Source organism: Falco naumanni, unplaced genomic scaffold, assembly GCF_017639655.2.
Source record: "Falco naumanni isolate bFalNau1 unplaced genomic scaffold, bFalNau1.pat scaffold_179_arrow_pat_ctg1, whole genome shotgun sequence".
NCBI lineage: Eukaryota > Metazoa > Chordata > Aves > Falconiformes > Falconidae > Falco > Falco naumanni.
In genome coordinates, this window is record NW_024427387.1 from 23,412 (window position 1) to 38,915 (window position 15,504).

At 53.7% G+C, this 15,504-nt stretch overlaps 1 protein-coding gene across 1 annotated transcript; it reads right to left on the reverse strand.

The window, feature by feature from the left end:
* Positions 1-8,547: 8,547 nt before the first annotated feature.
* LOC121082038 (vigilin-like) lies at positions 8,548-14,085 on the reverse strand. The gene is made up of 6 exons (XM_040581378.1): positions 14,010-14,085; positions 12,937-13,091; positions 12,385-12,600; positions 10,508-10,714; positions 9,815-10,030; positions 8,548-8,969 (listed from the first exon to the last, which is right to left on the reverse strand). Exons 1-6 carry the CDS (start codon positions 14,083-14,085, stop codon positions 8,721-8,723), a joined length of 1,119 nt encoding a protein of 372 aa, XP_040437312.1. The 3' UTR covers positions 8,548-8,720.
* Positions 14,086-15,504: the final 1,419 nt, after the last annotated feature.

Sequence of the window (15,504 nt, forward strand, 5' to 3'; positions counted from 1 at the left end):
GCCCCCGTCCCTCTGTCCCTGGCATGGCCCAACTGCCCAGCACCACCAGACCACTCTGGCCCAAACACCATAAGGCAATGGTTCCCACCTGACAATAGCAAGTCGAGGAACATTTTTTTTTTCCTAAATAGATTTTTACTTCGTACGCTGCCGACTATGCCGAATTTTGTTTTGCTGGCTGACTGGATACCCAGCAAAGCTGAACTCCCCATCAAATATAATCAAATCTATCAAGTATATCAAATAATGGAATATATCAAATGCAGTTTCTTATATTGCAATAAAAGAAAATAGCATGCCATATGATAAAAGGAACCAGTGGCAGTTACTGTGAGCAATATGATAAAAGAGCAATAGGAGCGAAGCACCAAATTGTCACTGCAAAGCCTTAACGAGACTAAGGAAAGGAGACATCACCAATTCCAACCCCAGCATCACACAGGACCACCCTTTCTCTGGGAGCGCCCTTGCAGCCGGCACCAGCAGTCTCTCGGGAACTGGGAAATTCCCCTGGAGAAGGTGCCAGAAAGGAATCCTCTTGCTGCTTCTCAACCTGCCCTGGCAGACACATGACGCACATCATAAAAGTTCTGCTCCCTGCTTTCTGTGGTGAAAAATTGACCAAAACCTTTTGCACTCATGCAGAGCCAAAAAAAAACATTTTGGGAAAGGGCAGCATGGCTCCCCTGGAGAAGGTTCCAGGAAGGAATTCTCTTGCTGCTTCTCACCCTGCCCTGGTAGCCCTGTCAGGCACTGAGCAAAAGTTCTTCTCCCTGCTTTGTGTGGTGAGAAAACTGACCTCTTTTCATTGGCAATCATGCACAGCCCAAAAAAACTCACCTTGACAAAGTGCAGCAGTGCTCCCCTGGAGAAGGTGACAGGCAGGAATTCTCTGGCTGTTTCTCACCCTGACCTGGAAGCCATGTGATGAGGCACAGAGCAAAAGTTCTGCTCCCTGCTTCCTGTGGTGAGAAAATTGACCAAAAACTTGTGCACTCATGCAGAACCAGAGCTCACCTTGTGAAAGTGCAGCACTGTTCCCCTGGAGAAGGTGACAGGAAGGAATCATCTTGCTGGTTCTCAGTCTGTCCGTACAGCCATGTGAGGCACATCAGAAAAGTGCAGCTCCCTGCTCTCTAAAGTCAGCAAAATTGACCGTTCACAGTTGCGCTCATGTAGAGACAAGACTTTCTTACTCAAAAGCAAACCCCAAAAAGCCACGTAGCCTTGGGAAATCCTTTATCCTTCCGTGTGGCTGGTAACTTCCCATGGCTCTTCCGCAAGGCAGGAGAAACAACCATGAATTTGGAAGCCCACGTAAATTCAAGTACACTTAGTCCTCTGACAGTCACTACTTATGGGCCAGCAGTCCTCTCACCCTTCCACAGATCTGCCTCTTAGTCCTCTAGCAGTCATCCTCCATGGAGGGACCACAAGTCCTCCATACCTACCTACCAACTCACCAGAAATGAGTCAGACCACGCCAGAAGTGACACTGCCTGACCTGCAGGAGATATATTAGACCAGTAACGATGGTTTCAAGACAGAAAAAACACCACCATCCACCAGCACAGCAGAAAAACAACTAGAAGAAACTCTGTACACAAACCAAAGGCACCCATCCAAACCCCACAAAGGCAATAGAGGTGAAAAAAGGCACTCTCCACAAAGAAACCCACCACACAGTTCACAAGATAAGATAAAAATGCCATAACCCCAGGAACGCCGGGCCAACAAACCCAGATTCTGTCCATAACAATAACACACTTTGACACTAACTCGCCTGACCTCTGGCATACCGTAACCTTGTTGCCCCCAAACCGCAGCACATTGTAGCCCTAAGGCAACACTAGATGGAACACAAAGTCCCTTGAGATCTCTGCCAAGGCCTTCAGGTGGTCCCTGACCTCAGGCATCACGACCTTGAAGTGGGAGCCAGACGGAGGCACCAGGACATCACCGGCACCCATCTTCACACCCTGAAACAGGGCCTGGGATAAACGCTCCTGGGGACAGAGGCTGAGGCACTCGGAGGCTTTGAGCCGGCCAGCCACCATCACAGGGCTTCAGCTCATCATTTCTGTGTCAGAGCCACCAGGCAGGTGGCCCCATCCTCCCTGAGAGCCCGCTCAGGGCACCTGTACCCAGCTCCAGGGGGCTGGATACACAGCCTCGGATCCATGGGGGGGAGGGGTGCTTTAATCCTGGGAGCAGGATTTCTGACAGTGCCCCTGGGGAGGAAAGCCTCCTCAGGCCTGGAAGCCTGAGAGACATCCCTGCGCTGCTCCACACGTCACCAAAAGCAGGGGCTGAGGAAGGCTGCTTTGGGGCCCGTCGAGGGAACCAGCTCCCCTGGGCTGCTCTGCAGCCACCGGCTGCCGTTGCTGTCGCGCGGGTCTCAGTGCTGCTCTGCAGTCGGCCGTCACCTCCCCGCGGGACACTCTCCAGCCAGCACACGTCTGCACTGGCTCTCCCTGGGGACAAAGATCACAAGCGAGGGATGGGCTTGGCTTTGCCCCCAGTCCCAGGCTGCCACCAGAGAGACCTGCCACCCCCGCCCCAGCTGTGCGATGTGGGCACCACGTACAGCTGCAGATGTGGGTCAGGGCAGCTGTGGGCAGGGGGCAAGCCCCGTGGCGGTGCCCCCGGCACTGGCAGCAGGCAGAGCTGGGGAGAGCGAGGGGCAGCCCAGGGCAGCCGGCAGCCGGCGGCGGGGCCCGTCAGGGTGCAGCACCCTCAGCAATGCCCGGCTCCGTGCGCCTCGGCCCCAGGGGCTGCAGCGCAGGGCTGGCCCCAGCTGGGGCTGGGCTGGGAACAGGCAGGCAGGGCCCCTGGCAGCCCCGGCACGCACCTGCTCCCTGCATGGGGCAGCCTGCTCCTCTGCAATCGACCCCGTGGCATCCAGAGAAGAGCCCTGCCCTGGGCCTGAGCCATCGCTGCAGGCAGGAGGCCTTCCTCGGCGTCCGTCCCTCAAACCCCTCCCTCCGGCCCCCACGGTCCGTCCCTAAAACACTTCCCCTCGCCCCCAGCCCCTGCGAGCGGGGAATCCGCCTCCCCAGCTGTGAGCCCGGGCAGCGCAAGCCCCCCCAGGGCTCACCCTGCCACCCATGTGGTTCCTGGAAGAAACACCATCCCACCATGCCCGCAGGCAAACCGCTATCCCTATGGACACAATGGGGGCAGCCGGCACGGGGGTTGGGGGGGGGGGGGGTGTCACTCTCGGGGCTATCCTAGTGAGCAACACTCAGAGAGGCCAAAAACTGGGGTGCAGGGTTGATGCCGGCATTACAGCCGGCTGCAAGCGAAAGGCACTCAATGGGCATGGGCGCTGCTGGGAGGGAAAGCGCCACGTCGGGACGGTCGGGAATCTCGGCTGGCTGGGAGGGAGCTCCATCGAGCGCTCAGAGTCGAGGCTTGAGATCCTTGCAGCCACGGAGGTTTTTGCACGGAGAGCTGCGCTAAGCAAGGCCCGTTTATCACTTTGGCTGCAACACGAGGGTGCTGCACCCCTGCATGGTGCTTCCCCTGAGCCGACAGAGAACTTTCTCTCCTGGGCTTTGTTCCCTCTGGGACAGCGGCTGTGAGCGAGGCAGGGCTGTCAGATATGCACAGCAGGGGTCGAGGGGCTCAGAACGGATAAACCCCCCGGCCTGCGCCCGGCCCTGCCCCTCTCTTACAGCCGCCATGGCAGTTCCCCTGCAGCTGAATAGAACCATCAACACTCTGTCTTCAGTGGGGTTTCTTGTACATAGAAAAAGGGGACAGCACAAAGCGTGAAGCAAAGCCAAGAAGGTGGCACCTGCTTTTAAAAAAGAATACATTCAGTACATCACAAAAAATTGCAGTGGAACTCACACTTCCAATTGGGTTAGGCAGGAGGAAAATGGATTTGGAAAGCAAATAAGAATCGCTCACTTCAAGCTATAAGGTGGCTACTAAACACAGACTCTCCCGTGCATGTCCTGCTCATTAGTTCCGTGCTTTGGAAGTGCCTGCGATTTCCGTGAAGCACCCTCTCCGGGTTACTCTTCCAAAGGGGTTCCGGGGACATCTGCATAGGGAAGCTGCCTGAAGCAATCACCGTTTGTTATCCTGTCAGGTTTCAGCCAGGGCAGATAGCCTGTGCATGCAGGGACTACAAACTGCAGGCATCGCAACTTGTGGACCCCAAGAAAAAGGGGGTACACGATATGAATTTACGGTACAAGGCTGTCACTGAAGCAAGCCATGTGAAGTGGAATATAGTACTTCTAGCAACAGTGAAATAGTGTACATTAAAAGAGTATTCATCTATATACAAAAAAGTCACGAAAACTTATTTTCAGGACATTTCTCAAGATCTTGAGAAATAGACCTCTGTTTACTGGTAAGGGAAGAAGAAGTAAGAAACTAAAAAGTGTCCATCCCAATACACACACCACCACCACAAACACCACCACCCGCCCCCAAATTACCTCAGGTGAACCGCGGCCTTTTGAAAAAGGGCCAGCATCTAAAGCGTATGTAGTGACCTGGAACAACGTTGCTGCATATTTGGGATCCAGATGATACAGGGCAGCGTGAGGATTGCTAACATGGACAGAACAGCGGGACTTACTTTGCCTCTTTATCTCGGTAGCTAGGCAAATAGCTAAGGATCGAGGCTCTTGTGGCGAGGTGTCTGCTTACCCTTGAGCAAACAGTACTTCAGTAAGTGCAAAACCAAACCTGCAACATTGGGAACGGCAGTTTCCTGCTGACACGCAATTTTTTCCAAAAGGCAGGTGTCTGCTTCCTATCCGGGGCCATCTTTGTGCACGCTAAAAATAGTTCATGCACTTAGTGCAGTGTTCAGAGTTTTGAGGGATGGACAGCAGTGTCTGGATACACCTGGGCTTCTTGACCTTCCTGAATTTTTTCAGCGGTTGATCTCGAAAAGCTTTTCTTCTCTCCTTTTCTCTTCTGGTGTGCTTTCAGCCTCTTCTCCAGAGACCTGTTTTCCCTTTCTGTTTCTTTGCTTTTCATTTTCCTGAAACGAAAGACCCTGCAAACCTTGATATTCCACAGTGTTATTAGAGAGGTAAAACCACGATCAACTGGAATCAGTTCTCATTTTAAACAAAGGGAGCTCATTTTACCTTCTTTCCTCTGAAAGGCTCATCAGCTGTTCCGGGTCTACCGAGGAGTCTGCTGTGCTCTCGGGGGTGGTTGGAGGCAAAGGTACAAGTGCCTGAACCGGAAAGGTTGAAGTTGACAGGTGGCAAGACACCTGGAGTAGTAAGCTACCGTTTTCCAAATTGCTACCTTAGCTCCTCAAATAAGATCCCTTTGGTTGCTTTGCATTATCCACATTTTGCACGGTCGCAAGATAGGCTTCAGGAGCTCTGATGAATTGGGACGATGGGCTGCCCCTTCTTGCGGGCTGGGGCACCACAAACTGGAGGGGCCTTGGAGGGTAGGACAGACCCTTGCCAGCTTCGTTCTGCTGGGCTTTCTTCTGCCTTCCTGGGACACGGTTCTGCTGTTATCCCTTGGGCAGCATTATCCCATTCTGGGGCGTGAGCCTTTTATTTTTAAATCTGCGATTTTGTATTTGACTTCTTGTAGGTATTTAGATTGATTAAGCACATTCCCAATGCATCTGAGAAACAACCTTTCTGGTTTTTCTTCTCTATCATTAGAGGGTGGGAAAAGTCAAACAGACAAGAGATCTAATGACAGGAGGAGGCACAGCAGCTGCTTGGACCTATCAGAAACTACTGTCATACATGAGAAACGTGTCAGTGTTTCTTGGCCTGACATCCCTCTACTATTTCTGATTTCACCACCATACCTGCCCCTGCTTCTTTGTAGAGGATGAGCAGAGAGGGTGCTGTGTGCAAGAAGTCTTTTGCCTGGGGCTCTGCGTTTGCTTCACCTGCACGGCTCCTTTGATCTTCCAAACGCACCCATGGAACACAAAAGCACGTGCAGCAAAGTGACCTCGTGGAAGTGGACAACACCTAAACCAAAATCCACCAGCAGCACAATAAGGAATTGGACCAGAAGCCCCAGATTTTGAAAACCCTCAGCCCCTCCTCATACCTGTGCACCTGTCCACAGGTGCCGGCACCTCCTCGGCTGATGGAGGGGAGGGGCCGGACACCTCCTCCCCAAAGATGTCCCCGCAGTTTTCAATCACAAACTGCACCAGCACGTTCCCCTGCACACATCAAAGCCTTGGCCTCAGCCTACGAGTTTTCTCCCTTTGAGCCTCCCAGTTCTCCCTGCCATCCCCCTGGGGAGGGAGGGAGGGAGGGAGCGAGCAGCTGTGTGTTGCACAGCTGGCGGCCCCGCTTGAACCACAGCAGCCTATGAGCAACAGTTAGCTGGTTGATGGTGAGAGTGCTCATCCTTCGTCCTCCATCAGGGTGCGGGCATCTCCCGTATCACACTGGGACGCACAAAAGCCTCAGCAGTCCAGCTGCTGTTGGAGCTGCTGGAAAAGCTTTTTGGGCGAGCCGACGTATTTGTAGTGGCCAGCGTGGCAGTTTGCTTTATACCGTTGCCCTGAGCGTGGGCATCTGGAGAAACTGCCCATCAGTCAGTGTGCAGGGATGACGGCCGCAGGGGACAGCGAGCTGCAGGTGATGGTCAGCGGCGGCACCGTGTCTGCCTGCGTGTTGTCCCGGCTCTGAGCTAATGGCGCTGCTCCCCAGTGGAGCATCCATCGAGCCTGAGCACAGGCTGTTGTCTTAGCCAGAATCCGAGCAGGAGCTGAGGGGACAGTGACACCTCCAGAGGTGCCATCCGGCCCCCACCTCCCTGTGTGACTGTGCTGTGAGTCATAAAGCTCAGCCGTGATGCCCACTGGCAAGGAGTCTGGGCCAAGGGATGATCCCAAAGTCCTCCCCTAGGACGCACCACCAAACAATATCTGCTCAGTCCCCAATTATCACATGGCAGACGTAGTCAGAAGAGAGGAAAGATCATTTTATTGAGGACAGCAGCTGCGGGCTGGGGGGGTGGCGGCTACCCAGGAGCCCCAGGGCTTCAGGCAGGAAAACAGCACCTGCAACAATAAGAGCCAGGAAGCACTGCTAAAGCCACAAAGCCAGGACGAGGCGTGACTTGGTTGCCCTTGCTTTGGGGGACGCTTTACAAAGTGCCTTGCCTCAGCACTCCCGCCCAAAGGACTGGTTCTCTTCATTTACTCCAGCATCCTGAGCAGACAATAAAAGCCTTACACAAGCAGCCTGCCACAGCAAGAAAGGATCTTCCTGACTTGCCGTTCGGTTCTCAAATGTTACGTTACTGCCTGTGGAACAGGGTTTAATAGGCTGTATTCCCAAGGCCTCTGACTCCCCTTTACTGACCTGGGGCCCCGCGTTCGTGCTTGTCCCAAATGATATTCGTTCTAGTGTTTGGTCCACAGTTCCCCGTTCTGATATCTAATAGTGCATTCCACCACTTCATACGTCGACTTTTCAATCGCTTCGTCCGTCTCTGGCCGGCCCCCTCGCGGGGAACACGGAAACGCAGATCGGGACCCCCCACTCACTTCACAGTTGAACTGTGTCTCTCACACACATCACACTTGCCGGGCAGCCCTCAGCCACACAGGCAGCATGTTACATACAACTCTAGGAATGCTGACAGTTTGCGTTAGCACACAAAGTACGTGTTTCAATGAACAATTGCCAAAAACCAAGTTCTAATTTTTTCTGGCCCTAAGCAGGGCCCTAAGCAGGGGCCCCTCTGCTCTGTTGCCCCTTCTTCCCCCAGTTTCTTACTGGAACTAGTAACTCCAGCTCATCAGTTCCTTCACCATGGCTTCAATCTGTTCCTGAGCCACATGCACATCTTCTGTAGGCCCTTCCAAAGTGATGTTATCCTCTCCTCCAGTGAATTTGATGCGAACCTTGAGGTGAAAGACAATGAATCTCTTAAGAATTTGCCAAGATCCAAGCCAGGCCAATGCTCTTGGTCAGGCCTACACCATCGATCCCTGCCACTAAGAGATGCGCCTCTTCCCAAAAAGCCCAAACAAAATCCCCACAATTTCCCAAGTCAGTAACTTAACGATGTCGGCCATATGGCAGTGCCTAGAGCCCAAGGCTCTGGTGCTGTCCCGGTTTCTGCAAGGGCTTTGGAGAAGTTTACTCATCTAGCCTTTATCTAGATACCGTCTAACTCACCAGGGAGAAGCCTTGCTGCACTCAGCATTTCCAGGTATCCTGCTACATCAGTTCTCAAAACAGCACCACATAAAGCTTCCTTGGAAGGGCTCAACCCATGACAATAACATAGGATGAGCAGTGTTTGCAGCAGTAAAAGAGAGGGTTCCCTTGAACAGCAAAGATCTGTGTCATTTCCCCCTGGGTTTACCCACGCTAGCATACACCTCTCTCTCCCGTGACGAGTGATCTGGACTAAACCTTTTTCTACGCCGGGGGTGCTAAGCTAACCAGCTCATCCATACCTTTGGCATCTGCTGAGTTATTTTGGCCAGGTTCTGTCCTTTCTTTCCAATAATGAAACGATGAAGACAAGAGGGGGCAGAGACCGAGGAGACGGCAAAACTGTTGGCCTGAGAGACAGAAAAACAGAGAAGCTGTTTGATGGACAAACTGGAAGAGGCCTTCACAACAATTCAGTTCCAATTCCCATGCTGCACCTCCGGTATTGACTTCTAAGCTGCACCTCTAATGGCCCAAGAGAGAGCACCCCCGCTACACCCGTCAGTGCTCACAAATGTATCTTCATGGGACCTTCAAAGGAGGCCTAGCCCATCTTGTCAGTACCTTTGCATAGACTTCAGTCAATGCTTGCCCCAGTTTTTCAGGCTCGCCTCGCAGTATCAGCGTCTCCGAGCTACTGTCAATGGGTGGGATCTCGACAGAGACTCCAGTCTTCTCCAAGATCTCCTGCAGGGAATTCCCCTTGCGGCCGATGACATACTTGTGCTGGGACTTCTTCACCTCCACTGCAATAGTAGTAGTCTTCTTTTTCTGTAGGGGCAGAGACACTGAGGCGTCAATCACAAGGGGGCGGGGAAGGACAAGAGCGACAGGAAGAGGCACAAGATGCAGTCAGACTCTGCGCCCAGCAAAGAGCAAAGCCAAGCTGAGCACAGTGGCTCGGCAGTACCCTAGCACCCCTTGGGCCCCTGCCTACAGAAAGCCTTGTGCTCAAAAATTCACAGGGGAAGTACAAAACTAGCATGCTGTGTCAAGCTCCCTGGGACACGGCATGGAAGAGACCACACGCACACACAGGCATGTCGTTGTCGTCCCCCCCGTCCCCCCGTTGGACAACAGGGTTCAACTCCCAGCCGTCTCCCAGGCAGTGCCGTGATGCAACACTGTGCAGGCTATAAGCCGATTGTTGAAATCCAGACCGGTACAAATACAGACCTAACCACGAGGACAAACAGCCCAGCAACCCACAACAAGGATATTCACAGCAGCGTTGGCTGTGGGAAATAAACTGGAGTGACATTCGCTCTTCAGCAACTTCTACTTAGGTAGCAACTTTGATACTGTCAGCTGGCCACCACTGCAGACTTCACACTTCTTTCCTTCCTTAGTAGCCCCGGTGTGAACAAGAGCCAGGGGAGCTCTTGGTGGCCTGCTAATTCCCACGATACAGAAAAGCGAGAAATCTGTCACCTCCCGGATAGTATCAGCCCGGCTCCCACTCTGCCGAGTGAGGAAACGGTAGGATTCGGGGTCATGTACTGCAAGGGCTGCTGAGCCAGGTGCAACCGAGGGATGCACAAAAGTAGAACAAGAAGGGAAGAGTGCCTAGGAGCAGGTGCCAGGGGAAGGTGGGAAGCTTTATGGACCATCCGTACCTTCTCCTCATAGATCTTCTTAACTCGAGCCACAGCCCGGGCTAGCTGCTCCTTTTCTCCGGTGAAGACTATCTCGGTCTTGTTGACACTGGGTGGAGGAATGTGGATGCGCGTCCCTGTGTCCTGCATGAGCTCCCTCACCAGCTTGTTGTAAGGGCCAGCAATGAAAGGGTGGTACACTTTCTCCACGTCCAGCCGCTCCACGGCACGCTTACCCTGGAAGAGCCCACAACAGACCTTGGTGGGAACTGCCCTCTATATTACAGTCTCTGCCAGGCACAGCTAAGTTCCCAGGGGTGTCCTGCCTGACACTCTGGCCCAAGCAACCTTCTCAGTTTGCGGGCTTGTAGATCTCCACCTCTTTCAATCTACAAATACGGTTGCTGCTGCTGCTCCTTGTTTACGATATTCACCCCTGTGATCTCCTGCCTTATCTCAGCTGGCACCTAAGACGCGTCGCTTCAACTATCAAATGCTTGTTTTGGCTTCAGACATGGACAAAACGCAGCACAAGAAGTTTCAGGACCTGGCAGCGGTGCTCACACAGCCAGCGAGTGGCACAGCATACGTCTCCGTTCAGGCGAACGTTAGCCACTGACTGTAGCCACGGTGGCTGCAAACTCCGACTACACCACGGGGAAGCAAAATGGCTGAGCAGCCAATGCCATGAGAGAGATCACAGTACTGAGGTACCTGCTCAGCGGAGATAAGCAGGATCTCGTGCCGGGCCTTCTCAATCCCTTCTTTAGTGCCGCTGATCTTGATCTGGTTGCTGGGGTCATCTGGGCGGGGGACCTGCATTTTGGTTGCAGTTTTGAGCTTCAGGTCCTGCAGCTTCTCACCCTTCTTTCCAATGACAAAACGGTGGTGCTCCTTGGGGATGGCAACTGTTGCTGAAGCCTGCAGCAGAAGAACCAAGCATCTGTGAGAAGCCTTGCCTGCACTGGCAGATCCACAGGAACAGAGCCAGGGAAAGCAAGGTAGACGCTGCTCAGTGGTACTGCTCCTCAGAGCAAACACAACGCCTTCCCAGCACACTCTGTCTGAGGGCTGACACTGTACCAGTTGATCTACAGCGCCTCCGTGCCAGGAGTATAGACCCCACCGTTCCCTCAAAACCCTTCTGTTTGCACAGGAGCGGTACCCTGAATTAGCAAAGGCCTTCCGACACAGACGAGGAGGTGCCTCTCCTCCAGTGTAAGACACCAGACAACAACTGAGATGACAGCGCACAGCTGGAGTTTATCTGAACTCTGACACCTGCTGCCAAGGCTACAGAGAACAAGACATACAGTATGACTCCTAGGAAAGAGAAATTCAACACCAGAAACCTACTGCAGGAGGCAGGCAGCTAGCAGATGCTCACCGCTACTTAAGTGCTAAGGTGTCTTCAAGTGTAGCACGTGCTGCTCCTGGGACTGCTTCTAGAAGGCCCCACATGCAAAAGGGGTCCTTCTCAATCTACCATTAAAGGGCTGGTCTATACAAGGGCTTCCTGACTTCTTCCCTTCTCACTGAGTTTGTACAGGTCTGGTAGCTGATGACTGCTATCGTGCTCCTGGTCCCTGGGATTAGGTAACCACTAACAGCAATCAGACAATGAACATTCAAGCTATAATGGAAAAATAAAAGATGAAGAAAAGATCACTCGGTGTGACTTTTCAGCTCTGTGTTCCTGTCCTGAAGCCAGCCAAGCCTAAGAGAAGCTGGAATACAGACACACCTTCCAGACCTGGGGCCAGGGCAGTAGGAGGTATATTTGGGAACAGTGGCTCACGGATCTATGGCGGTACGACCTGAACTGATTTTTCAGATGCACATTGTGGATGTAGGGTTTCGTTCCTTTCTCTTTCCTCTGGCAGGGTATGACACAGGGGCTGAACAGCACTAAGCAGACATGGTATTAACATCGCATTACCTACCTTTGGCATTATACTTTAAAACACACTGCAACACCTGGCTGCGATACATCCTAACAAGAGCTACCACCTTGACTATGAGCTCGAGAACCTTAAGGTAAGAGATCAAAACCTAGAGGACTGAAGCAACCGAAACAACAGGGTTGTGGCTCCTTACCAGTGTGCCTTGAGCTACACAAGGCAGAACCCTGACCCAAAGCTTTTGGCTTTTGGCAGGACTTCCTTTTCTCTACTTTTCTTTCTCCCAGCCTTCCACGTTCTCCTCTGAAGGGCTTCAGGAAAAGCACAGTCCCTGTTCTCACACACTACTAGCTTTGCCCTCCTACTCCTCCTACACACTACTACTCCTGCACCCCCTCCAGCACCAGCACCTCAGCACAAAGTCACTGGTTGCAACTCAAATGTTCCAGAGATCGCAGACTCCACGCTTCATGCAACACCACGGCCTGTAATTACCTTGGAACCCTATTTTAAGCCTCATTCCCATTCCAAATTGCCAATTGGGTGCTTTGAAAACGTATGGCAAAGCTGAATTAGTCATGTAACAACACACCTCTTTGGCTTACAAGCACATGGGCCCAAGGGTCTCAAAGCATTTGCGAGTCTTGGGGAAGAGCAAAGACGAAGGCAGAAACAGTTAGATGCCCTCACCTGAGTCTGCAGTCGAGCGACAATCTGCTGCTGAGCCTTCGTGACTGCTTCCGGCTTGCCAGAGACCACGATCGAAAGGCCCTGGTCCTTTGCGAGAGACAGCTCCAGGTGAGCTCCCGTCTTCTGCATGATGTCAAGGCAGATCTTGGCCTGCTTGCTTTCTCCCAACTGATCCATGTCCTTGTACTTCCTCTCCTCCAGTGGCACATGGAACACCTGCTCAGCCACGGGACAGACACAAGCAGGGCACAGCAAGGTGTCAGTGTGCTTTTGATTGTCAGTGCCTCCCTCTGCAATCCTCCCTTCAGGCCTGTTCCAGCTGACTGTGCAACAGGGATGCAGAGCTTTGTCTGGGCAGTTTTCAACACATCCCTCCCCCTCCAGAGCCGTCCTAGCATTCAGCCGCAGTCTTCCTTGTGCCCCAGGGCAAAGGACAGCAAAGAGGCAGTTACTCTGGCACACTAAGGGATTTCATACTCCAGGGAAAGCTTCGCTTCACCTACTTTTTGGAGGGATGAAAAGGAGGGAGATAAGACACCCACTCCCACCAACCTGAGTGATGACAGAAGCCTTTATTGGCCGGATTTTGCTCCAGGGCCCAGCAGGTTCCCGGGCAGCTTCCAAACATGGTGCTTTCTCAGGGAGCGCAGGGAAGGCTTCCTCGTAGGTGGGAGGATCCTTCTCTTCTTCCGAGTTTAAAGCTGTTACTGGGGTGAAGCAAACAAGGCCAATGAGATGCTGTCCCCACAGAAACGTCCCCATTCATAGGCAGTGCAACTCTATTGAGGCATCATCAAAGAGGGACAACAAAGGACTTGTGCACTACTGTTCACCCTGCTACAGTTATGCTTGTGGAGAGCAGCCGAGTCTGGAGCTCAGCTGAGCTCAGCACAGCACAGACTGCAGTAGGTGCCGCTATGGATGCAGGAAGCAACCGTGCAAGTGAATGGTGGCAGCAAACACAGCACATTATCGCCAGCTTTGTTGAGAGGAGCTTCATCAGGGGACAACAGGCCAAGCAGAAAGAAATCAAAGGCACACAGCAAGGCTGTAGGCCAGAAGGGGACAGGACAGACACATGCCCAGGAAGAAGGCAGAGAGAAGCAGAAGCACTCTAGTTGGGGCAGAGTCCAGGGAAAGCCTGTAGCTTATGTTTGACTCAGCTGGGCACTGGTCTGTGCCAAGCGGGCCAGCTCGCAGCTGGAGAATGGGTGCCGAGACCCATCAGTGAGTCAGCCAATACGGTTATACTGACTTTCCCCAGCACCTGGCTGAGCAGAGGAGGAAGTGACAATCCAGCACACTGATCCCACAAGGCTCTCTTGCAGCCCAATGACCCCTGCTTGCACATGCCCTGCCCCACGGCTGACAGCGTTGCTAGCCAGAGCTCTGTGAAGATCTGAGGCTTGCCTCCGCCTGGCCCGGCACTGTGCAGCACCACCGATGTGCTCCTGTTGGTGGAAAGCCAGAGTCTGGCAGGCCGCCAGCCTAGGAATGGCGAACGCCGTGCCTGGACACTTAGGGGGAGCCGGAGGCATGGAGCGAGCTTGGCTAACAGCAAGGAACCTTGCCTGCGCAGTCTCCATTTAGAGGCACATCACAGGAACTCAGCTGTGTCTTCTCACCTTTCACCTGCTGCTGCGTCAAGCCACTGCGGTGTTTGGCAAAGCTCTCCTGGCTCAAAACTGCCACCGAGCTCATCGTCGACTTCCCACGCACACACACAATCCGGGTATGCCACTGGAAGAGACAGAGGAGGCAACACTGTTACCAGCACCACTCAAGATGCACACAAGTCACTCCAGGAAGGCAAATGACGTGTTTCCTGAGCACTTTTCCAGCCGGCCTCTTGAGAAGCGCCTACAGGGCCAGTCTGCTGCCCTGTTCTCTTGCTGAACCACACAGAAACTCAGGGGGGATTTTTCCTGATAGCACAGTGGGCATCAAAACCAGAGCTCCTCGTTAGGAAGGCAGAGGATGTGCAACCTAAGAAGCCTCCTGGAAAGGGGGACACCCCAAGTTGGCTTTACCTCTAGTAGGCCCGCAGCTAAGCCTGTGCTGGGCACGAGGCCGAGGGGCCTGCCGCCATCGTGGTCAAGAAGAGATGTGTGTGACCTCCCAACATACGGGTGGTCCCTCCCCTGTGTGCCCTTTGTCAGCCGGTTGCCAGGGGAACAGCCCGACTCGTTCCCATAGCAACCGACCAAAGGGCGCATGGGGGCGGGGCCACCCCTGTGTTGGCAGGTCACGCACTTCTCTCTTCTTCACCAGGATGGTGCCCCGGGACCGGCTTTACCTCTCGTAGGCCTGCAGCGAAGCCTGTGCTGGGCACGAGGCCGAGGGGCCGCCTCTTCCCGCCAGCTGTGCGCGCGTGGCAGCGGCGGTCGGGGTCGCTGGCTGCGCGAGGCGCGGGGCGCAGGTGAGGAGACGCGGCGGGAGGGGGGCGGCCAGCGGCGCTGCCCTCCCTCGGCGGGGCTCGGGGGTCTGCCTGCGCGGCGCCCGTCTGGAGGGGCGGTGCAGGACAGCCCCTTCCCCGGCTCTCCGGGAACTCTCCGGGAAGCCCCTCTGGGGTGCTGAGCAGGTGCTGGTGAGGAGGAAGCAGTTGAGGGGAGCTGCGGGGTGGGGCACACACACACCCCCACCACCCCCCCCATACCCACAAACACCCCCACACCCCGGTCCATCCCTAAAATCCTTCATCAATTCCCACCCGTCCGTCCCTAAACCCCTTCCCCCCGCCCCCACCCTGCCCCCGTCCCTCTGTCCCTGGCATGGCCCAACTGCCCAGCACCACCAGACCACTCTGGCCCAAACACCATAAGGCAATGGTTCCCACCTGACAATAGCAAGTCGAGGAACATTTTTTTTTTCCTAAATAGATTTTTACTTCGTACGCTGCCGACTACGCCGAATTTTGTTTTGCTGGCTGACTGGATACCCAGCAAAGCTGAACTCCCCATCAAATATAATCAAATCTATCAAGTATATCAAATAATGGAATATATCAAATGCAGTTTCTTATATTGCAATAAAAGAAAATAGCATGCCATATGATAAAAGGAACCAGTGGCAGTTACTGTGAGCAATACGATAAAAGAGCAATAGGAGCGAAGCACCAAA

Excerpts from the sequence above, each read along its gene's own strand:
- LOC121082038 (XM_040581378.1), bottom strand. The coding sequence starts at position 14,085 with ATGAGCTCGGTGGCAGTTTTGAGCCAGGAGAGCTTTGCCAAACACCGC. Across the intron at positions 10,031-10,507 it reads TGCTTATCTCCGCTGAGCAG|GGTAAGCGTGCCGTGGAGCG; the intron begins GTACCTCAGTAC and ends GGGCTCTTCCAG. Across the intron at positions 8,970-9,814 it reads AGAAGATCTATGAGGAGAAG|AAAAAGAAGACTACTACTAT; the intron begins GTACGGATGGTC and ends CTGCCCCTACAG.